Raw genomic sequence first — 23,868 nt, 5'->3', positions numbered from 1 at the left:
CAAGTACAGCTCAATCTGCACCTTAGCTTTCCTGATCCTTATACTGCATCCCATCCAAACTGCATTCCTCTACACTGCCAAGGTAACTTGTCCTTGCTTCCACTGGCTATGCATTTCTTTCCTACTCCTCAGTTTAAAATCCTTGCTCAGATCTCAGGAAATCACTTCCAAGATGAAAAACATGCCTGACAGTGCTGTAACAGGCATCCACCTGTAGGTATAACTGTCAACATTTACCAGCATATGAAGCAAAACTGGGGGCAAAACACCAATACAAAAGCACAATGTAGTTTATTATTGCACTTTCTAAGCAGTGCTGTTCTCGGCTATACAAAACATCTCAGTGCACCAGTGAAATCACTGCACATGTATATCCTCACTGCTCTCTTAACATACTTCTTGAAATTACCTCCTTCTCTTATAATGTTTAGAATGTTATTTTGCATAGAGGTGTTTACTCTTATATGTCATATCAAAGACAGTCCTGCTTGTTTAAGTTGGAGCATGTGTCTCAGCAAAACTTTCTATCAACAGCAACAAAGTTTAAATGGCATTTATGTAGAAGATGTTTAACAAACACCTGACAAAAAACATTATCTGCTTGTTCCAAGGTTATTGTTGAGGCTGGCCTGTGCCAGCAAGAGGGTGGCCAGCAGGACCAGGGCAGCGTCCATGCACCTCTACTGGTGAGGCACTGGTGAGGCCAGTAGTGAGGTGCCCTCAAAGGGTATGGCCACACCTCAAACACCTCCTGTGTTGGGTTCTGGGCCCCTCACTACAAGAAAGACATTGAAGTGCTGAAGTGTGTCCAGACAATAGAGCTGATGAAGGGTCTGGAGCACAAATCCTATGAGGAGTGACTGAGGCAGCTGGGGATGCTCAGCCTGGAGAAAAGGAGGCTCAGGAGAGGCCTTTTCACTCTCTACAACTGCCTGAAAGACTGAAACCAGGTGGAGGTCAGCCTCTTCTCTCACGCAACCAGTGACAGGATAAGAGGAAATGCTGTGCCAAGGGAGGTTCAGGCTGGACATCACGAAGAATTCTTCACAGGAAGGGTTGTCAGGCATTAGAAAAGGTTGCCCAAGGAGGTGGTGGAGTCACCATCCCTGAAAGTCTTCAAGAAAATGCTGGTTGTGGCACCTAGTCCCATGATCTAGTTGACAAGATGGTTTTGGATCACAGGCTGGATTCAATGATCTTGGAGGTGTTTTAACAACCTGAGTGATTCTGTGACTATTCACAGACAAGCCCTACAATTGTTCATCAAACCAGCAAGTCACCAGCTGTCTTGTATACCTTTGTAAATAGATGTTCACACTTAAAGGAAAAACACATTCTGAACTCTGAGCATTAGAGTTTACAAGCAGACTGTAAAACTGTAAGAAGTTGCTATGTTAATACCAGCTGGCTTTAAATGTCCCTGCACACTGTGACAAAATGCTTTTTTGGTAACTGCATTCCCACCACTTCAAATTTTAAAACATTCTCTACTTAATGACCAAAATACTACTGAGCAATAACAATGCTTATTGTTTTCACACTTTTTTCATCTTCAGTCTATCAAAATAAATTGTCATGAATAAAGCAGATAATGAAGACTGTTCCTACCAAGGCAAGATCCTTATGTACATAATTCTTTTGAAAATTATGAATTGAACTTCGTGAAGGATTTCCCATCACAGTTTGCTTTGCACTCAATTTTAGGCACATAGTACCTTCACTATCTGCACTGTCTTCCTCCTAACCAAGCACAATCCTGAACAGTCACAAGGCAACTCAGGTCTGTATAGTCTGCTCATCTCACTGTAAAAGTATATGAACAGCACTGAAATGGAAGCACCAGCTCCACTTAGGATCATGCTGCTCTCGCAGAATGATTCAGCTTACCACGCATACCCAGTGGAGAGTGTTTAGTGAACTTTAGGATATGTCAGGAAGAATTTCTCATTATCAATATTTGAGAAATACTACCTGCTTGGGGCAAGCTGCTCAGAATATTCTCATCTGATGAGGGACATGAACAAAATAACATCTGGAAGTCTTTTATATCACCCACCCCTGTTTAAAAAAAAAAAAGCTATTGTCTGACTTGATGATTCACAGTTATAACTTCTCTAGTAACTGTCAACTTTCTGATGCCAATTATTTAAATATCAAAATAATATATTTGCCTGAGGCAATAAAAAGCAATAAAATAAAAGTTGGCAGTTTTACTTACATTACAAAAATCTTGATTCAAAGAGTTCATCCAATTAGCAAAAGAATAAATTGCATCATGAACCTTTTAGTTAAAGTGTTTAATGCTGTTTTCATTTATATTCTATTTGTGTTTGAGTCCAATAACAGTGAGTGAGAGTGACAGGGATCCATTTTGTGGATCCTGCCATCTGGCACAGGATCCCTTGGAAGAGTCACAGAACATCTGTTTAAGCATCAGATGCTCTTGAGGCAGACAGATGACTTGTGCGAGGGGCACGGAGGGTAAAAGGTCAGTCAGATGGGTGTCTCACTGGGCTGGAAGAGATCTCCTCCCAAGCACAGCCTCTATACTTGCTGCAGCCAGGCTTTTTGGGTTTGACTTGAGCCAAACACCCATTCCAGACCACTTCTGCTCCACACCAATAGACAAAAACATAGGAGCTGAGCGAAAACTTCTGGACAGGAGTGGGAAAATAGGGAAATTGAAGATAATTTAGAGTAAACAATAAAAGTAAAAGGTAATTCTATTGCTGAAGGGAGTAAGAGACAGGACTATTTGATAATAAAAAGGATGTTACTGCTGCAGGTGAAAGAAAAGAATTTCCTGTACCAAAAAGATGAAAGGAGAAGGAACAATTACCTAGCAAGACAGAAATGTAAGCAGCTATTGTAGGGAGAGGAGAGCTGCTGCTACTTTCCAGTGAAGGAGGGACAGGAAACTGAAGCCCAGGTCAATATTTTAACCCAAAGAACCCAGGAAAAGAGTATCTTCTGGAGTTTCCCAAATTCAGCTAATTCCTGTCTAAATTCCTGTCTTCACCAAGTAGAGCAGCACAGTAAGAGCAGACCAATGCAACGATGCTGCTGAGGACCTTGCAATTAAGCAATACACATTTTTCAGATTTTTACTCAGTCTAGTTCAAATCTGAGGCCCAAATCAAGTGTTTTCACTCCAGCAATTCCAAGGATTCCCACAAATCTGGTTTCTAAAGAACAGATATATCGGGTGGATACTCGGTGAAGCACTTCATCATCTTTTTGTCTGTCAGACATGGTAACATGAGGTGGCAGAAGCAATGAATCTCCTTTATAAGCCTCATATATGGAGTCAGCCCTTTCTGTTCATCTTTGTTCGTGCTTTGAGTGTTCCTGTCTTTTGTTACACTGCCACCATAAAGCCATCCAGAGTTCCTGCCCTCTCCTACTCTTCCATCTGTAGTAGATACTCTGTGACAATAGCCCAGATGAACAGAATTCATGGAGCCACTTGAGTCTGAGGACAGAATGTTTTCTAGGAGTCTCTAACACCACTGCTGCTTTGACTCCAGTCTGGTACCAGTTGGAGGCACTGGAATCTCTGGATGAGACTGAATGATCCTGGGACATGGATAAAGCATACAGCATATGCAGAACTTCAAGATGCAGAGTGTTACAGTCAAAGCTTTCTGCTATGAGTTGGCATTGTGATTTCACCATGCTCATAATAAATTTCAGATGCCTATATTTTTTTTCAGTTACAGTAGGCAAAGATATAATCAAGACGGCCGGGGGCATTTTTCAAACCGTATTTTTTGAAAGTGTACATAACTCTATATGGAGAACATCTTTCCTTACATGAAGCAGTATGATATGATGAAGTCCTGAACCTAGAGATGTTCACATAAGTCATGAAAACTCCAGTGGAACTGGTACTGGAGGAACAGTGACCACTGACAGTGATGTTAACAGCAAAGACTATGAGGTTTTATTAGTCTATAGTATGAGCGGAATATTTCAGTAGTATATTCCACATGGAGCAATGCAATATAGTATGAATCCACAGAGGTTCCCTTTGTTATACTAGTGTTACAACTTAACAAAAAAACCCAAAAAAATTAGGCAAAACACCATTAACATACTTAATATTTGTCAGCTATGCTAAGATAACTACAACACTAATACCAGAGGATTACTTTGGGAAGATCTGCCTGGGGCTCTTCCTTCTATACTGCTCAAGTATTGACACAGCCTGAAAACATTTCCAATCTGACAACCTAAAGCAGCAATGAATATCTAAAAGGCTTCTCCAAAGCTTGTTCTAGTGGACCACAGTATAAATCCAGAATTTTACAGTTAAAATGTCCAGAAAATATCTACAAGTCTTATGGGAGAAGTTTCTTATTCTTGCAAGTCTTAGCAAATCTGTGTATTTATTTTGGGGTTCAATTTTACCTTGCAGTTCCAAAGGAATAAAGGGCCTTGCCATTGCTTTATGTCACTTTTATAATCTTACTTTGAAATGCTATTATCATTAATAATAAACTTTCCATTTTCTTTCAATGTGAAAGATTTACTTTGCTAATGTTAATTTTTATAGCATTATCAACAGGTCTGCAAAAACAGTGGGGTTTTGGTTTTTTTCAATAGGATATACCAGCATCACTGCAGAACTCAGTTGATTGACACTGAAATTATTTTTCCCTCAGCATCTCAGACAATAATTGGGTCTCTACTGAACATCTTTATCAGTCATTAAGGAAAGCTTTTTAACATGCATATGCAGGGAAATATGATGAGTAGTCTGGCACAATTATTTTCATAATTGAGTAGCTGTTATGAATGCCATTTTTGTAAATAGAAGCATAAAATGAGGAAATCTCTCCAACTTTCCTGTCCAAACTCTTCCTCCTAGGCTATCCACAATCATGATATTAAAAACTGAAGTACCATTACTATGTCAACATGGACCATAACACTAACAAAACCCTGCTTCTCACAACCAGACATGCAGACCAACCCTCCATTCTCCTAGAACTCACAGGTTCCAGGCTTCTACCCAGCCTACTTTAAATTCAGCTTCCTCGAATATAATTAACCAAACCCCACATTGTTTATAAACATATATAAATACTAGAATGAGGTATCAAAATAAATTCTGAAATACTGCATAATTAATTTGCATGCCACTTATTTTAAAATAAGTGTTTTTCTTAAACACCATAATTGTGGAATATCAAAGCAATGGAATAAATCAAAATCTTACAAGGTAAAAAAACAGGGAAAACAAAACAAAAGAGAAACCAAACCCCCACTATTCAGCCTTAAAGCTCAGAGTGAGGTAGAATCTTTTCTCTATTCCAAGCTTATGATGGAGAATTCCTCACCACTTTTTCTTTCTCTCAAATCTGATCCTGCATGTTCATTCCTTCCAGGTCTTCTTACAAAAGATGACAGGGAGACTAGGATCTGTATCTCCAGATCTGGCCAGACACAGCATTCCCTAGAATGTGTTCCCCCACACAGAGCATAGCATCAGTGGTCGTGTCATCAATCACAGATGCAGAGAAATGAATATAAAGGTGCTTATTTCTAAACCTCATAGCTTGTTCATACTTGAAAAGAGATAAATCACTCCACAAGTATCTCATAAATAATGTTCACTTACAATGAAAGCATTAATAATTGCAATAATATGTATGAAGATCTACGCAGAAGGCTATTCACCTATCACAGGGTGCAGAAAGAAAAAACTAATAGCATGAACAGTTCAAAAACTCTGAGACACAATAGACTTAAAAGACATAAAATGCTGTGGGGAGGAAAATGTGGAGTCACACAAGAAACTTGTGAAGTAAAGCTGTGAATCCGTTCGCATTCCACTCCTCCGCAGATACTGGCCTGGGGCTACTATACGTCTGAAAGAGGGTGTCTGTGTGGAGATTTACGAATTAACTGCACTTCATTTTCAAAAACTGCTATTCATCATCACATGGTGTTTTCAACAAGGGCACTCGAGCTAAAATGCTTCAGCTGAAGCCACAAAGTATTTGCTAACTTGATACTGATGTCAATTCCAGGGTGGAGAAAAGCACAGAAATTAAGAATCGTGGTAGGCCAATTTCACAGGAATTTTGCAGAGAACCCTATTTTCTGACTTTTACGACTCCTTTCTGCTACTTGAATTTTTACTACATCTCACTCTTCCTCTTTGCTTACACTAAAAAACATTGCATCCTAGTTTCTTCTCTACCCAAAGATGCTGATAATCTCTAGCAAATGAGAGAGACGGAATAGCGAGAACATGATCTGCGTCACTGGTACTTTTATTTATAGCTGGCTGATCAACCAAAAAAGAACAGTTTTGTAGTTGCTCCCACTTCAGCACTTTAGCCTTCTCTATGCCATGATGAACAGATACTGTTCATCAATACAACAGCATGCTATGATTCAATGTATGGTGCATTTGTAACTCCTGGTAGGCCTTCAGTGTTCCTGCATGGATGAGCATGTTTAGGAATGTCTTGGTTTAAAATAAACATTAGAAACTTGAGTAATAAATATATAGTCATCATCTGCATAAAGATGCCTAAAATCCTACTGCCTCTGACTATAATTATAGTAATAAAAGTATTGCTGACTGATGAAGAAATGTACTTATGCTGCAGGGATTGCAAATCAACACTTTTTTATACTGAGTTAAGAATCCAGTCTGTATTATAAAACATCATTGGTATATAAAATAATTACTCATTGAAACATAAAATAACTCACTCTGGACTAAAGTGACTAATCCTTCTCGCTTTCTTCTCCTGTATTATCTTTTTACTATGATCTATATTATTGCCATGATAATAAACTCATCAATTCAAGACAATACTTGGTCTTTACTGGATAAAACATGTTTATGTAAAATGTACGCTCATTGTCCTAAATCACATCTTCAAGATAACTTTCATATATAGTAAAATATTGTCTCAGTAGATTAGAGCAAATATTTCCAAACATGCCTACAAAGCACAACCCTCAGAAACCTCTTATCTTATTTTAATATCATATCTTTAATCTTATTTTGCTCACTATATCCCTGGAGTGAATATTAAAAAGAAGACCTATTTTACAGTTGCCAAGTGGGGATACATCATCTGAACTGCAAATTTAAATTTAAATGCTTTAGATCTTCTAGAAAGATTAAAAACGTGAGTGGTATTTTCATCTATATTTATGAAGTACGTTTTGATAGAGTTTCCAAATTCTGTCAGTAGGAGTGGAAGAGCCTTCCCTCATTCAGAGATGATGTGGTTATTGCAATGCTCCTCAATGGAAGAGTTGTGGACCATGGTCTACATTCAATTGAGCCAGTTTATAATTAATTTTACGTTAGATGCCTTTTTGAGAAAATAGAGAGGAAATTAACTGTTCACTGTATCAGTTTTCAATTTTAAAATACAAAGGTTAATACAAGTGTCAGAACTCAAATAATTAAGGAGTTTCTGTACAGACTATTTCAGGATATTTTTGCATAAAGCATTTTAATAGCATATGATTATTCACTTTTCACCCCACAAGACCCATTTAGAACAAACAAGTGTGGCAAACTACCAAGAATGGTAAAATGATCATGGACTCCACTGTCTACTCCACCCATGCCATAAAAAGCCAAGTTCATTGCTGCTGCCCTGCTCCCAGTCTTATTTATTTCTCTGTCCTGCAATGTTCCCTCCTGTCTTGCCTTTTTTCTCCACACCCCCACCCACACTAAAATGTCTCTTTACCCCTTATTCTCTCTTCTTGACATCAGGTGCCCAAGCTGAGGGTGGTTATGAACACAAGAAAACCCTACTGCAACTCAAACACATTGTACACCATCACCAAGTAGGAGCAATGAACTGCAGTGTGTTCCCTGGGGGGAAAAAATGGGGGGAAATGCCAAAGACCTGTGGGGCCTGCTCAAAGGCTTTGTGGAAAGGGCAGCCATAAAGAAAGCTCAAACCCATGGACAATAATCCACAATGAATAGAGAGGAATGTCGGCAAATTTCACAGCTGTAGCTTTCACTAGCACCAACAGTGTATGTACAAGCGAGAAGGTTTATAAAGCTGAATCACTTGGCTAAATCTGGATTAATCATCAAATCATATAATATCCTCAGTTGGAAGGGTTCAGTGAGTCCAAATCACAGGACAAACCCCAAAATTACATCATGTGCCTGAAAGCATTGCCTCACAAGCAAACAGTAACAATTGTTCCTAATATTATGTTGGCTCTCCCTACCAGGATGCAGCTTACCTTCCTCAGCAAAGTGGGAAATAAGAATTTAAAATGAAATTTAATTCATTTACTGTAGCTTCCAATCCCACCGTGGCTCACTGCTCAGACTGGACAGTCTCCAGTAGCAGGAACTCTGTCAAGCATCTCTGTGAATGGACAGAAGCTAGGACACTGTAGTGGCTGCACAGGAGGAGGAATTCCTCAGATACATAAGAAAGTATGCCTAATGCATATACAGCCAAGATATTGCTCACTTTTCGCAAAGCACAGTGTTAGGACAGGCTACAAGTATTTTTAAGTAAGTGAACAAATCACATAGCTCAAAACACACTGTGGAGAATAAACCCACCTTCATCTGCTAAGAAAACTACACAAATAAGAACATTCCTTTCTTAACTGGAGAATCACCTCTATGCAGAGGCAAGAGAGTTTTTCCTAATGTTACCAAAAAAAAAGCATTCTATTTTTAAGAGGAAAGCTTTTATTCAGTTTTACATTCATCTTGTACTTAACATGATTACCAAATAAAGTCAAATCCTACAGATAACATGAATTTAGAGTAAACACAATTTATAAGGATATCAAGTTACAGTGCTTACTAAAGCTTGTAGAAATAATAATCATGCTGCTATGAATGATAAAATCACAGGGACAAAAAGAGCCATTGGAGTACCACTGATGTGTACTAGCTTAACCCAATACCAAAGTACACAATCATAGGATCACAGCATGGTTTGGATGGGAGGCACCTCCAAAGGTCATCTGATCCAAGCCTCCTGCAATGAGTCAGGTCATCTTCAACTAGATCAGATTGCTCAGAGCCCTGTCCAACCTACTGTGAATGATTCTGGGTTCTGGGCAACCTGTGCCAGTTACCACCCCCAGTAAAAAACCTTTTTTATTTAATCTAAAAAGCTCTCCTCCAGTTAAAAACCATTAAAGTTTCTAGTGCTTCTCTGGAACAACATCACTTTTGCCTGTACACTTTGCCTGTCTGTGTTGTTTGGCTGAAAATCATCAGCAAGGAGACACAGCTGCTACATTATCAGGATACAGAGAGGGCTTTTTCTGCAAAACACTTGCCCTAGGATTAAAATTAAACTTGTTGCGGCACTTCAGAATGGAAACAATGTCAAGAGCCATGTGCAAACGTTCTATTTCATACTAAACTGATGCTGCCTCAAATGATTTAGCAATGTTTTAGGGTGAACACCGATGAATATTCCCATTTTGGCACAATGTTGTGCAAGCTTATGCTATAAATTAGCACACAAATTGGTCCTCTGACCAATGTTCCCATCCCATAAGGATGTGAAGGAATCTGATTCTTCACATCCTTAATTATACTGGCAAGTACTCTCTTTAAACACAGCTGTACTGCTTCTAGCAAAATGGAATATTGATACAGAATCTTTGGGGGAAAAAAAAGCCAAAGCCAACCCTTGATAGTTTCACCAATGCTTCCCAGTTTTTAAGAAAAACTTTCTATTTTAAAATGTTTCCCACTCTCTTTTTCTGTAAACAAAAAGTTATCTTAGCTCTGTCCTGTTGTAGCACTTCAGTTTCTGGTGATCTTTGATTAGAGGCAAGAGTGAATATTATTTTCAAAAGGCAACATGAAGAAAGATCCTGACTTTAAAAAAAAAAAAAAAAAAAAAAAAGCTGAAACCATGGCGGCAGCATGAAGAAAGATCCTGACTTCAAAAAAAAAAAAAAGTATGTTACTCTGATTTGAGCAGTTGCTTTTCAGTAATAACCCTGAACATTTCTATATGTCTCTGTGTTCAAAAGGATGTTTCTCATGTCCCCCATAACTAGGAATATGTAGTTGGTAATTAGGCATGAAGCCAGTAAGTCTCCAAGCCGTTTCTCTTAATGCTTTAATATCAATTAGTACAAAACAGGCCCTTTTCAAACAGGAGAGGATGGCCTAATTCATACCATAAAGAATTAGAAAAGGAAAAATATACAGAGTTAATGACATAACAATGTTTGCCAAGCAATGAATAGCTGAAATAAATGGGTATAAAAGACACATTTCAGATGAGTTTTATCAAGTCACGTAGGCAAGATTGATAAAGCTACTAAAACTAATAAGGAAGGAAGGCAAAGAAAACAATGTGTAGTTAAAGGAATAATCTTGTACATAGAATGAAGGAGTTGGATGATCATTTTTCTCTGTGACTTAATTCCTATTTTTTGATGATGATGAAAAAGCAACATTTTTAGTCACTCATTTTGTTCAGCACTGACATTGAAATCCATCTCTTTTAGAAACATACCAGTTTCAAGCTCTTACGGTTGCTGGCACATGAAACCATGGTGTCCCTTCCACTAGAAATGCAAACCCTGTTAACAACAAAAGCAGCAGTACAGCTGACAGAACAGCCAACCTCCCTTTGCTATTGCTGTGACCGGCATACAACCTGCTTGAAAACTTTCAGCAGCTGCTTTCTTACACCACTAAATTTCATCCCCACTCTCACTCTTGGGATGAACTATTAGCAAAGAGATAATATTGTTTAGGGTAGAAAGAGATGTTTTTTCCAATTCATGCCTGAAAAACGTGGGGTGGCAAAGTACCTTGTAGCAAAACTTTGATCAGTCAGATAAGGAATTAAGGAAAATGAGGACATCATCTGAGTTCACTAGGCCAATTATTCAATAAGGTCTTGAAAGATCGTAATTAACATTTGTTGGATGATTCTAGGCTGTAAAATGCACTTTTCTCTATCATGAGGTGAAAAAACCTAAACAAACTGCAAACAAGCTTTAGTAGAATGTTAAAAAGCTAAGAGGCTGCACCTACAGAAAACTGTTACCTTGTCCAAAATTTCTATTTATTGCAAAATTTATGTAAAATCTGAAAAAGTGACATGCCAGTAAGAGTTACTAATAAGTTAATCAACAAAATCTTACATCAACCAGACGTAGATGCATGGTTAGCCCTTATTTAGTAACAGCTAACTACTTAAAATTGGGTTTGGAGTAAACTTTAGGAAGTGGAATTTTGACATACAAACAAACATGCTTAATGGAACTTCAGAGTGCAGTAAATCACCCCAAAACATTTTGAAGGTCTATAAACAAAGCAGATTCATCTTCTCTCCAAAATATTTAGAAACAGTACATGCAGAGAACATATACTTCCATAAAAAAATAACTCTTCGCTTCAGAAGAAAAGGCACATACTCTCCTGTTGCCATGATAATTTAGGGAAAAAGCCTTTGCTAGGATTTTTCCTGTCCTGAGGAGCTGAGGGCATCAGGAAAGAAATGTAAACAATAACTATCTGCTGCTGTGGAAGGCCACAGGTGCATCTTCCATTGGTTCATGTGGATTGTTTTCAATCAGTGACCAATCACAGCCACCTGTGCCAAGGCTGTGAGCAGTCACAGGATTTTTGTTATTCATTCCTGTTCTATTCTTGTCTTTGTAGCCTTCTGATCTTTTTCTCTCTGTTCTTTAGTATAGTTGTAATGTAGCATTTTAGTATAATATATATCATAATAAATCAGCCTTCTGATGAAAATGGAGTCAAGCCTCGTGTCCTCGCACCAGGGGTTGCAGTCTAAGCAAGACTCTCCCTTTTGACATCATCAGTATTTTGGTTTATGAACTCCATGAGCTTGTAAACAGAGTTATGCCATAATTCTGTGCAAGAATCTCTGTGCCTTGAACATGGTAAGCATAAAGCACACTTGGAGGACAAAAACCAAAAGCTGAACTATGGAACTGGTATCTGACCTAGTCGGAGGAAAGTTCTGAATGCATTTTTCTTCATTTTGAATAATGAAAGACTCGCAGGAAAAAAGTCTAAAATGGCACGGTTCTGGGAGCAAGTGACTATAAGTTGGTGTGCAGTGAGCATTACAAAGCATACTTCATTATACTGCTGTTGTTTAAGTAGAAATCACACATTATCTCCATCTTTCATATCATTTGCTACAATACTGCCTACAAAATTCAACACCTGGTCTGCTCAGTTTAAGCACAGAACACTGGAATTAAATAAATAGGGGAAAAACACTTGAGCTTATAGCTGCATAAGATGGAAAGACTGAGTCAAGGAAAAAGTTGAAGGCAGAGGTTCTGCCAAAAATGTGCATTCATGCTGCTGCCAGTACCACACAGGTTGAAAAAAACTCAAATGTAAACAATCCCCTTTTTTAAAAGATTCTGCTGGGTAGAAACTTCAAAGAGCAAAACAGTTATAAATCAAGACAATTTATATAAGTACATTGCGAAGAAATGGGCCATGATGCTCAGTAGAAAATATGACCTCTGACCTTGTGAGAAAGTACACTGTAAGGCTTGGAATATGGTTAAAATATTAGTTAGGAGGATGAATAAAAATTGGCTTAGGAAAGCAGCTCCTCAAAGAATTCTTTAAAATCAAATTTAATGAGTTCAGACTGAAAATGCTGGAAAATCTATAATGGTGACATTTTCCACTTTTATTCAATCCAAGTATTCGACTGGAAAATAACTTCCAGGATATACTTCACAACAAAATTCAGATGAAAATCACTACCCAGTGGAGGTTTCCTATGATCTTTCTCTGACTTCTGTTAAGCCTCAATCCATGCATTTCCATGTCTTAAGAGAACAGTTTAATCTAACTTCAAACACTCTGCATCTCATAGTCTTGAGATATGAACGTTTTCATATTCAGATGTTCCAAAACATATTTAGATGAAAGCCAGCTGAAATGTTTAGAAACTTAACATTGGTGAGATGAAGTTGCCAGGAGATTTGCTCCTGTTATTTTTGAATGTTAAAAAATAAACAGCCCTCAGCAACCACAAGCCAGCACCAGAATGCACTGTGATTGTTCTGGCCTTATCACTAATGAAGAGAAGCACCAGGTTCCTAGTGGCGTGCATCATCTCTAGTTTAAAAATTGCCTTTGCAGGCACAACAGCCTGGTAATAATTTCCAATTTAAAACAAGAAAATTCTGGAAAGATACAGGAACTACAAAATAGAAAGCTGTAACTCTGTACCAGAAAATTTAACAATTAAATACTCAATAATAATAGCAGAGAGCATGTTAAGATTATGAGAAATCAACATGTCTTGGTTTTTAAGTTTGAATGTGCATTCTCACTGTATTTCTTCAAAGGAGTGGGTGGCAGTTGATTAAATTTACTGGGATTTCCAAAATTTTCAACAAAATTCCTCCCGAAAGGTTTCGAAGAAAACTAAGGTTCCAGGACATAAGATAGAGGATTTGCCAGGGATAAATCCTTGCTCAAAAGACTGAGTAGAATGGGTAGGAGAAAATGCTTAGTCCTCAGAACAGAACCTACATAGTTCAGGTGGGGTTTGTTATGGGATCTATGTTGTTCAACAACTTAATTTTAAAAAAAGAAAATAATAGTAAGTAATAATATGAATTTGCTTATGATATGAAGTCCATTAGGGTAGTGGCTGACTGGCACGGAATGCAGGAAGTTCATTATGACCTGAGTAACTAGACAATAAAATGATAAATGAAGTTGAATGTAAGTGAATGTAAAACAATTCATCTGTATTTCAAATTTAAAATTAGAGAATCTGATCTCTAATTCTAAATTAGAGAATCTGCTGAGATCTCAGCAGACCAGTAGTAAGCTCCTGTGCTTAGGATACTACTTTGAAAAAAACCACCTCTCTTTCTTTCTTTTCCAGTCTATGTAGTTGCTCTCTAGGGGACACCGTGGAGGCTAAAAGTTTACACAGATCTCAGAAGACAAGAGCATGGAACTGAAACCTATCAGGGCTAATACTTCCACAGAAAACCTCTCCGGCTCAGGAAATACTTAAGCTAACAATTCTAGGTGTAAGGAGAAAATTTAGGAGTGTCATATATGCTTGCCCTGATCTGATTCTCTCCTCTGGATTTCCTTACAGCGTACTGTTGGACACAAGGCAATGACCTAGATAAACTTCTGATCTGGTCCATTATGGCCATTTTTGATGCTAACATATTGCAGCATAATAAATCCTACTGCAGCAAAACCCAAACCTGGGATGTATCAGGACAGATACTTCCAGAGGAGATGGGTGACAAATCTGAAAAAGATCCAAGTGCACAAAGCAGCTACTAAGATAGACAGGGTATCACTGGGATCTGATGGCTGTGCAGGCTGGGGCATTTTTCATTCTTGACATTATTGGGCCTTTGCCATGTGTAATATCACATGTATAATACCACACATGGCATAAATACTTCAGCACTGGGTATGATCCATAATGGATGACTTTCACTGAACAATCAGACACAAACAACAAATAAGACTTGGGGCTTAGTGTCTCAAGTACATACAGAAAGCCTAACCACAGGTCTTCCAGCCCTTCTAAAGAAATACTCCAAAGTTAGCCTGAGACTAATATATAGCAGGAGAGGATGAAAGAGGAAATACTCCCAATATAGATTTAATGGTTACTGCCTCTGCTGCACAAATTTTAGGAATTACTACACTGCAAGAGCCTGCAGAATTTTTACAGTCACTACTATGTACAGCTTGAAGGGAATTTTTGTATTTAAATGGCTGAAGAACTTTCTAAGTTTTCCTGGTCCAATATAGTGATAAAAATTGCTACAACCTTTGCATACTTTCACTATAAAACTAAAATTTGTACTGAAACTGGAAAAAGTTATCTGAAGAATTTCAGTCACGTTTTTAATTGAAAAATGCACTCAAAATACAAAACTCATTAGGAAACCAACAAAACAGCAAGCTGTTAACATTTTCAAAATGCCTCTTAAGCACACAGAACAATTTTAGAAAGCTTCTTTGTTACTGTTGTTTTATGTAATCAGAGCTAAGCCAGAAAAAACAGAAGTATTCTATACTATAGGTTTTTTAGTTACCTGCTAAATGATGCCTCTGGGGGACAGCATGGAAGCCAAGTCAGAAGATTAATTTTTGATGTCCAACTTAGACAGTAAAAGAGTACAAACATCGCTTTAAGTGGAGAATTCCAGTGCTAACAACTCAAAAGTGCAACTGCCCTTAAACAGATGCAATGGACTTCAGAGGTTTCTGTCAGGCTAGCAATGGAAAAAGTTAAAAGCCATTTGTTTGCAAACAAAATTTTGTGTCAAAGTCCTTTCATCTTAAATGTTTATGTTTCCATTAAGAGATAAGAGGTCAACATCAAAGCTTTAATAAGAAATAAAAATCAGAATAACTCATACTATCAGATTTGAAGATGAAACTCAGATTTGATGCTCATAGTATTTGTTTTTGCAAATGGTTCCAATTCAATGTTTATTTCCTATTACAGTAATGTACCCAGAATAATTAAAACTAACATACTTTTCTAAGTTCCTATATTGTATATCACATATTTTCCTTTTCACTTGAGAGTATGGTAGTTCACCTTAACTCCACTTCTTCCCTAAAATTCTTCATACTAAGAAACTATTTTAGAGGAATATATACTATACAATTAAAATATCCACAAAAGAAACAACTGGCAACCTTTACTGAATAACACTGTCAGAATGGCTGAACTGAGGTAAAAGAGCAAGGATGTTTAAAGGCCATTTTATGAAGTCACGGCTTTTAGGATATGTCTACATGCCTTAATCACTTTGGCTGACAAGCTGATGGAAGAACTCTGATTTCTCCAATTATAAGTTCAATAGCTGAAACAAGTCTAAAAAGGTCATGTGTAAAAGGCATGAAATATTAACCTCATAGTTTTCTGTGCAGCTTGTTAAACTCCCAGAACTTGTAATAGCAGAGACAAATTGAGCAACTTTCTGACCTTTCTCTGATAAAAACCTACACAGTTATTTAATGAAAGCCCTAAAGGTTACCAATTATTTTTCTTAAAAGCCCATCTTCCTCAGACTGATAATTTGGTACTGCACTAAAAAATTACTTTGTGGAAATCTTATTTGAGTGCTTTTATAAGAGTTGCAAATCTGTAGAAAATCCACTGTTTTGTTACCTGTTTTGGCTAGAAGAGGAGGAAGACTTGAGGGGAAACAAGAGAATAACAGAGAAAGGTGTCAAGAAACAAAGCACAAGAAAATAAAAGGGCATGTATGCATGCATTCAAGGCAGACACACTACAACTCTGAAATAAAAGAATATCAATCCCATTTTTTTATCAATATTATCCAGTATCAAGCTTCAAGATATCCACTAAAATGTGCAGCCAAGCAACCGTGCTTCCCCCAATGTCACACACCAGAGTGTTGCAAGCAAAAGTGAGGTTGCAAAGTTCTGTGTTTATGACCTTTCCTCACTCAAAGCCCAAAACTTCCCCAACATTTCAGTAACATTTTCTTTTTTAACATTTTCACATTACTCAATTTCTTAATTGAGTAATGTGCCAAAGACATGTTCTTTTTTAATTTCTTTACGACTCAAAGCCCAAACTTCCCCAACATTTCAGTAACATTTGAACTAATACATTTCTTAATTGAGTAATGTGCCAAAGACATGTTCTTTTTTAATTTCTTTAGATCCTCTGAATGGTACAAAAAAGATGCAAAAGTCTAGGTTGATCAAATAGATTTCAGTTCAAAATACAAAGCCATGTTTGTAAATCTCTCATTATGTCAGTTCTACTTATTGCAAATTATGCAGTCATGACTGATTGCAAATAGTATTAATATTTAAGGACAAAAATGTGTAAAGCGTCCATAAATATAAATTTCTGGTTTTACTGGTGAATGACTGCTTATGAGTTTGTATTAAGAAAGCTACAGAATCTGATTTCTATCAGCCTCTCCATATAGAAAGTTTCAGACTGATTCAGTTTTTCTCTTTGTCCTAAGCTCCGTGAAAACAAGACCATTCCAGCTCATCACATAATTTGCAAAATTTTCCTTGATGAAAGAGTGAATAGTCCATAGGATTACGGAATTTAAAAGTTTGACTTCTATCTCTTGAAAATACTAAATAGTAATTACTTGGCCTTAAGGATTTCTAGGAATAAATGTAAGTTTCCATATTCATTACAATCTATTATGTCATTGCAGCTGAAATTAAAAAATGTCATTTTAAGAAAAGTGAGGTCTCCAGGCAGTATCCCAATCATTTTAATCAGATTGCAATAATTTGACCAATTCTATGTTGATTATTACATGAATTGAGAAGCATGCAGAGGTCATGTAGGGCAGAACCTATTTGTTTTTAATGAGTTTCCAAAGTTTTATTTTGTGATTTTACTTCATTTTCCCTCCAGGCTCATTATCTCACTACTGGTTGCCAAACCACCTTCTAGTTTGTGGATTATCCCATTGAGGGGTGTGTTCCCTCTTTTGAGAAACACTGCCTTAATGTTTACCCATAATGCTATTTTAAGGCATCTTTGATGAAAAAGAAATCATAAATGTTTACCTTTGGGGTTTACCAAGACAGACATAAAACACTTCTAGCACACTAAGTATTTCTTGAGCCATCAACCACACTGCAGATGGGCCTCTTGTCTTCAAAAAATCTTTAAGGCTACAGTAAGTGCTCAGAATGTTTGCATAAGAAATCACCCATAGTTCAGGTTCCTTTCAGTTTCAAGCAGCTTCATAACAATTATTATATTGCGTCATTTGTCTCTTTTTAGTGTAGATACTGTGATTTTTCTGGCTCTCAGTGAATAGTTCCTTTATCTTAACCAAACAGAAGTTGCAGAGGCAAAAGTACTTGGGCCCACTGAACCCTAGGCAAGGCTTAGCCCATATTTGCTGCTCTGACACAACATTCTGTCAGTGCTTCTGTGAAGTAGGATTATTTTAAATTAATACAGTTCTATAACCAAGATATACTAATGTTACTTTCTTATTTTAAAGCTTTCTGCAGTTTACTGTGTCCATCCAAATGTGCTTTATTTTAGAAGATTACTGCTCCTTTTTAATCCCTCTGCATAGTAACAAACTCTACTGAAACTTACAGACCAAGATTTTATTTCTGTAACCATTACAAGCTGTTGAATTAGAACTCCCATGCTAGGAAATGCTTTTTATATTCTCTTTTATTTTTTGTAATTCAGTCATAAGACTGTTATTATTATTATTACTATTAATATTTTGTAAGGGAGAAGAGCAGCAAATAAAGAAAATAGGGGTTTTTTTAAACATTACTGTCATATTTAAGCATAACCCCATTAACTACCTAGCACATATTTAAAGAGTGTGTGTGTGTGTGTGTGTGTGTGTGTGTGTGTGTGTGTGTGTGTGTGTGTGTGTGTGTGTGTGTGTGTGTGTGTGTGTGTGTGTGTGTGTGTGTGTGTGTGTGTGTGTGTGTGTGTGTGTGTGTGTGTGTGTGTTAGCAGCTAAGATTACATTTATTCTTTTTTATTAAAATTTCTAGCTTACTTCTTCCTTCAAACTTCAATTTGCTGTGTGTGTGTGTGTGAGTGTGTAAGATCAAGGGCCAATTTCAGTATTATTCCATTGCTCAGAACATAGAACAACAAGACGCAGCTGATGTATCCTCCCAAATCTTGTGCCTCTAATGATATAAATGAATAGTTTTAATACATATCCATCCCTGCATGGATCCAATGGTTTGACATTAGCTTTCATATTCTTTGGGTTTTTAGCAGTTCTTAAGTCTCCTTCTAAGTACAACTTTGTTTATTTAAGAATAATTTGGCTTCTTTTTATAGGTTTTCCTCCTAATACTCAGAATTTGCTTCCTCCATTACATCCTACATTACTTGATTATTAAAACAAAGATTCTTATTCTAATATATAATACCATGTCAGTCATTGCTATTTTCAAGGTGAACTTCTCATTAAATTAAGGAGTTGGAATTTTACTAACATTTTCATCAACACTTTCCAATAATATTGTCCATAAATAAATTAACCTTTCCCCCTATTTTTAATTCACCTTGCTTATCAGCTATTTCCTTCAAATTATCTGAAAGTTGGTCAAAAACTAATTCCCTAAGTTCAGACTCAGATACTGAATACTCTTTGGCCCTTTGCATTTTGAAGAAGTGCAAACCACTTCTAACACTGCAAAACTGTTTTAGGAAAAAAAAATCATAATTGTGATTTAAATTAACTGTACTTTCAGGGTGCCAACTACAGATTTATAAAGCATATCTGTATATCAATATCAGTAATGTGGTATCCTATGCATGATGTTTATAAGACAAATAACTATTTGTGTACCAGGCACTTGTTATAGGCAAATGAAAGGTAAAAAGCAGGTCATTTATACAGCACATTAAAGCCTTTTCTTTTAATTCTCCTGATTAGCTTATTGGTGTATCAAATAATCATAAAAACACTTGACATATTTTTCAATACCAAATAAACACTGCTTTTAAGAAGTGAAAATAAAGGCTCATACTTTTTCTTAGGGCTTCACAGCTCCTTTAGTACCATCAAAACTGAACTCCATGGTTCTACAAGCATTTAATTTCCACTTCCAAAACATAAAAAAGCTATAGTTTCAAAATGTATTAATTTCAAAAAACTTGCTTTTCTAATGCAAAATCCAAAAGACCGCCCCCATTTTCTTTTATATCAACATATCCTTACACCCACTAAATCATACAACCCTACGAAACATAACATAATTTCACCTGAACATTACCATGGCCTTGTCTCAGTAAGTTCTCTTTTTTTTTCAAACTAGGAAATGTGTACCTATGAACTGTGTGTGTCTGGTAGTGATGATATAAACCTGTCAGCTAGAGGAAAGCTCCATGAAGTAACCTGTCATCACTCTTTCCCTGAAATAAACTATAGCTTTTAAACTAGGACTTCTAGAAAGCATCTAGTGACAGAAGTTATTGCAATAATAGGCTATTCTGCATTAGCACAGGTGGGGTTTTTTGTATTTCTACTTCTTCTGGACTCCCCATCATGCCTATATGAAATTCCATCCTCAAGCATGGAAGTCATCTACAGGTTCATCTATTAATGGCTTGTACTAGAAGTAAAATACCTTGGTGACTCTCAAATCATGCTTTGGACTTAAGATTAAAGAAAAATAAACTGTTTTAAAGATATTTTTGTTCACAGTCTCTCAGTCCCACCCAGACCACCAATAGATTTGGGGCTATGTAATTTCTAGATTCATACATCAAGTCTTTCCATAGGTCATTACCTAGAAACAATTATGTTCCATATAGATCTGCAGCCAAAAGTAAACTTGATACATACATCACATATATACAAATTATGCGTACAACCTACTCTTTTGTAATCGATCAAAGTAGACAGCAGGAACTAAAGACTATAGTCCTGTCTCTGTGAGCAGGGAAATATTTTAAAGCCATTTTAAAACAACACAGCTAGAAATAGTTTACTTACTTTGTAAATGTTTTATTCTATATAAGACTTTCTTCATGCTAATAAGTGATGATTCTCCCTGCAATGATCTTATATAATGATTCCAGCTTTTTATTTTCAAAGAATGGAGGCAGCAGTCTGCTGCAATGCTCTTATCACCACAGATCAAGAATTCCCACTCAGATCTCAACTGCTCCTATACGTGCCCATTAATATTAAAATGTCTTGTTGCCATGCACATCAAAATCTACTGAAGATTATAAAAGATTTTTCTTTCTTCCAGTCAGCTTTACTAACTGTTGCTATCCACATATGTCTATTTGATTCACTTGTACAGAAAATCATATACACACAATGAAGTCTAAAAGGCAAAAACTGCAGTTAGATCAAAGCAATATTTGAAGCGTTACTTTTTACCATGATAAGGTGACCCTTAGATCTATATTTCAATGGTTATTCAAATTATTTTTATAAAAAGAAGCCAGAATTCACCCTGAAAAATGGGGTTTGATAGCAGCAAAAAGAAAACTGAACTGTTGTATGTCCATCAGTATTTCACAAAGTATATAATTGTCATATAATAGCAATGTTCTTATTGTGTTGGCATTAAAAGTCTATAAAAGCATAAACTGATTGGTATTGATCCTCACAGCTCTTAATAAAGCAATAGAATTTGATGGGAAAAATCAAGTGCTTGGTATACCAGAAGAAGATGTAAAACTAAAGCCACATTTAATCAATTATATATAAACCCAAACACATAATTTTTTTAAAAGATTAACTAAAAAAAAGCAGTTAAGATTACATTTATTCTTCTTTATTAAAATTTCTAGCTTACTTCTTCCTTCAAACTTCAATTTGCTGAGTTAAAAAGCTGAAAAACTATATCTGCACTGGAGGCAAGGCAGCCCACTCTTCTGGCTGACAGAACATGTTTCCCAGGCAAATGGTTTATTTTTAAATAGCTTTTGTGAGTACAAAGTATGTTGGAGTGCTAACTCTTTTTGCCTCAAGCTGAGGCAATTTGCTGCTATTACAGACACTGTTTCAACACCTCTATGCCATGTCCTTCCTGTCACCTGAGTACCAAACTCTGTTTTGATGAGGGACATAAAATACTGCAGAACCACTGACCGAATGTACTTTCACTATTTTTCTCTTTATCTAATGCTGAAAAAAGCAATTTCTTAAGGAGAAAAGCAAAAAGGGTCCTGACGTTTTCATGCATTTCTAAAAAATGTTTACCATTTATTCCTCTCTAATCAAAAAGCTTACATTTTTGTTCATAACTACAGGCTTGTCTGAATTTTGAACAAGAACAGGCAAGAATCTTCCAAAAAAATCCTTTTCATGTCATATTTATTTCTCTTTGATTTTGTTTTAAATGAAGTTTCTATCATTAATCATATAAATTGCAAAAGAAGATAATTTGCACACAGAAAGATAATTACATACCTTATACTGGATAAGGAGACCATAAACTAAAATGTTTTTCTTTTTAGTTTCTCTTGCAAATTTCTTGATCATAGTTAGGTCTTCCATCCCAATGCTGAAAGAATTATTTTCTGGAACAACCAAGTGCACCTGCAAAAAAACAGATGAGGAAAAAACAAAATCCACTTTTTCCACAGTGTGCCATTTTAGACTGATGGTTTTTAGTATCTCATTTTCATGTGTTAAGCACACATGAAAACACAGACTAAAAAAGGCTCTTCTTAGACAGCTTCTATTTACTACTGAATTCCACCACTTACAAATTTAGGGACATGAAAACTGTTTTTTTCAAAGCAGAAGAAACCAATATGCCAGAAAATGTCATGCATCTTAAAAATATTCAAATAAATTTGAAAACAAACAACATTATTTTATAATCTCTAGACTAACTTTCAAAGAAGGTTTTGGGTTGGTTTTTTTTTGTTTGTTTGGGTTTTTTTACTATCCAAGGCCTATAGAATACATGTGTCTTTCATAAGCATCCTGAAGGTTTTCAAGACAGAACTAAATTCTTTAACATTTAATTGAAAATTTACTATCTTTTCAGTATAGCAAATTAGTTGCCTTAATTGGGTTAATTTCAAGATAATACTTCAAGTTTAAAAAGCATAAACTACCTCAAAAGAAGGTAGGGATATGACTATCCTGAGCCCTTGGGCAGGGAAAGGCGGGTCTCATCTCCATCAGGGATGCTACACAAACATGGCATGTCACACAGGACCTCAACTGAGTTCAGGAAGTGTTTGGACAACATTCTCAGGCACAAGGTGTGATTCTTGAGGTGTCCTGTGTAGGGCCAGGAGTTGGACTTGATGAATCTGATGGGTGCCTTCCAACCTGGCACATTCTATGATTCTCTGAATTCTCTCCTGGGTATCCTCTGCAGGGCCAAGAGTTGGACTCAGTTATCACTGTGGGTCCCTTCCAACTCAGAATAATCTGTACTTCTGTAACTGCTATTTCCAAGGAGGTATCAACTAGCTCAATCCTTTCCAAGTCTTACGTATTCGACATTTTAATCAATTTCTCTTACAAAACTTCTATTAGCTGTAGAAATCAAAATTAAGTATGATGATTTGTACATATAAGGTTTCAGTGTCTGTTAATAGCAGAAATACCTTTATTCCTAAAAGGAAAATTATTTCAAGTTCTCTTTGTACTATATGTTCCATTTATACTGATAGAAAATAGGTCCTCACTCATTTTCCCTTGCTAGACTTTTTTAAAAAAGCTGTTTATTGCCTAAATGCATACTTACCAGAAGCAAAGCTATTGTCTTCTACTACACAAGCAAGATTAATTTTCACACACACTCATTATTTTGTTATTTTCTACCCAAAACAAGGCTAAGTACTACTTATTTACAGCTATTTACAAGAAATTACAAAACCTATTATTTCGAGAGAACTTAACCTAGCTCCTCTCTACCATTAACTCCTTTAACAGCTTTGAAAAGAGATTGTTCTCAAACTAACTTTGGTACTGAAGTGCAAATAACTGCAACTACAGAGCTGAAGTACTAGCATTCCTTTCTTTGTAATCCTAAGCAAAGAAACAACATAAAAATGAAATCCATTCATACCATTTACAAACATGAAAATGTATTGCTCAAAAAAGCAATGTCAGTTTAAGAATATGATTTGTTAGGTTACAGCATAATTGAAGATACTCCTTGATGCAAACAAATAATTGCCTCAAGTTTACCTCTGTGATGCCTGTTTCTCCTGTAACATTAATCTTCCCTTTTGTCCAAATACAGTAATCCAATTGCTGCTTCAGCTTACAGATGCCATGAAACAATCCAGTCAAGCACCAGGATAATGGACAGACTGAATCTGTGGCAACTGATAGGTGGGAATATGAAAAAAGCCATTGGGTGTTGTGTAAGCTCATCCT

At 36.4% G+C, this 23,868-nt stretch overlaps 1 protein-coding gene across 2 annotated transcripts in view; it reads right to left on the bottom strand.

Moving 5' to 3' along the window:
• The window catches only part of CRPPA (CDP-L-ribitol pyrophosphorylase A), a 108,333-nt gene that overhangs the window by 22,586 nt on the left and 61,879 nt on the right, over positions 1-23,868 (bottom strand). For both annotated transcript variants that reach the window (XM_039711081.1, XM_039711073.1), the window contains exon 9: positions 21,934-22,062. In XM_039711081.1, the coding sequence (XP_039567015.1) occupies positions 21,934-22,062 (129 nt within the window). The remainder of the gene's footprint in view (positions 1-21,933; positions 22,063-23,868) is intronic.

This window comes from Passer montanus, unplaced genomic scaffold (genome assembly GCF_014805655.1).
Source record: "Passer montanus isolate IOZ18808 unplaced genomic scaffold, ASM1480565v1 scaffold10, whole genome shotgun sequence".
Classification (NCBI taxonomy): Eukaryota; Metazoa; Chordata; class Aves; order Passeriformes; family Passeridae; genus Passer; species Passer montanus.
The sequence above is the reverse complement of the archived record's forward strand: the minus strand, read 5'-3'. Positions and strand labels throughout refer to the sequence as shown.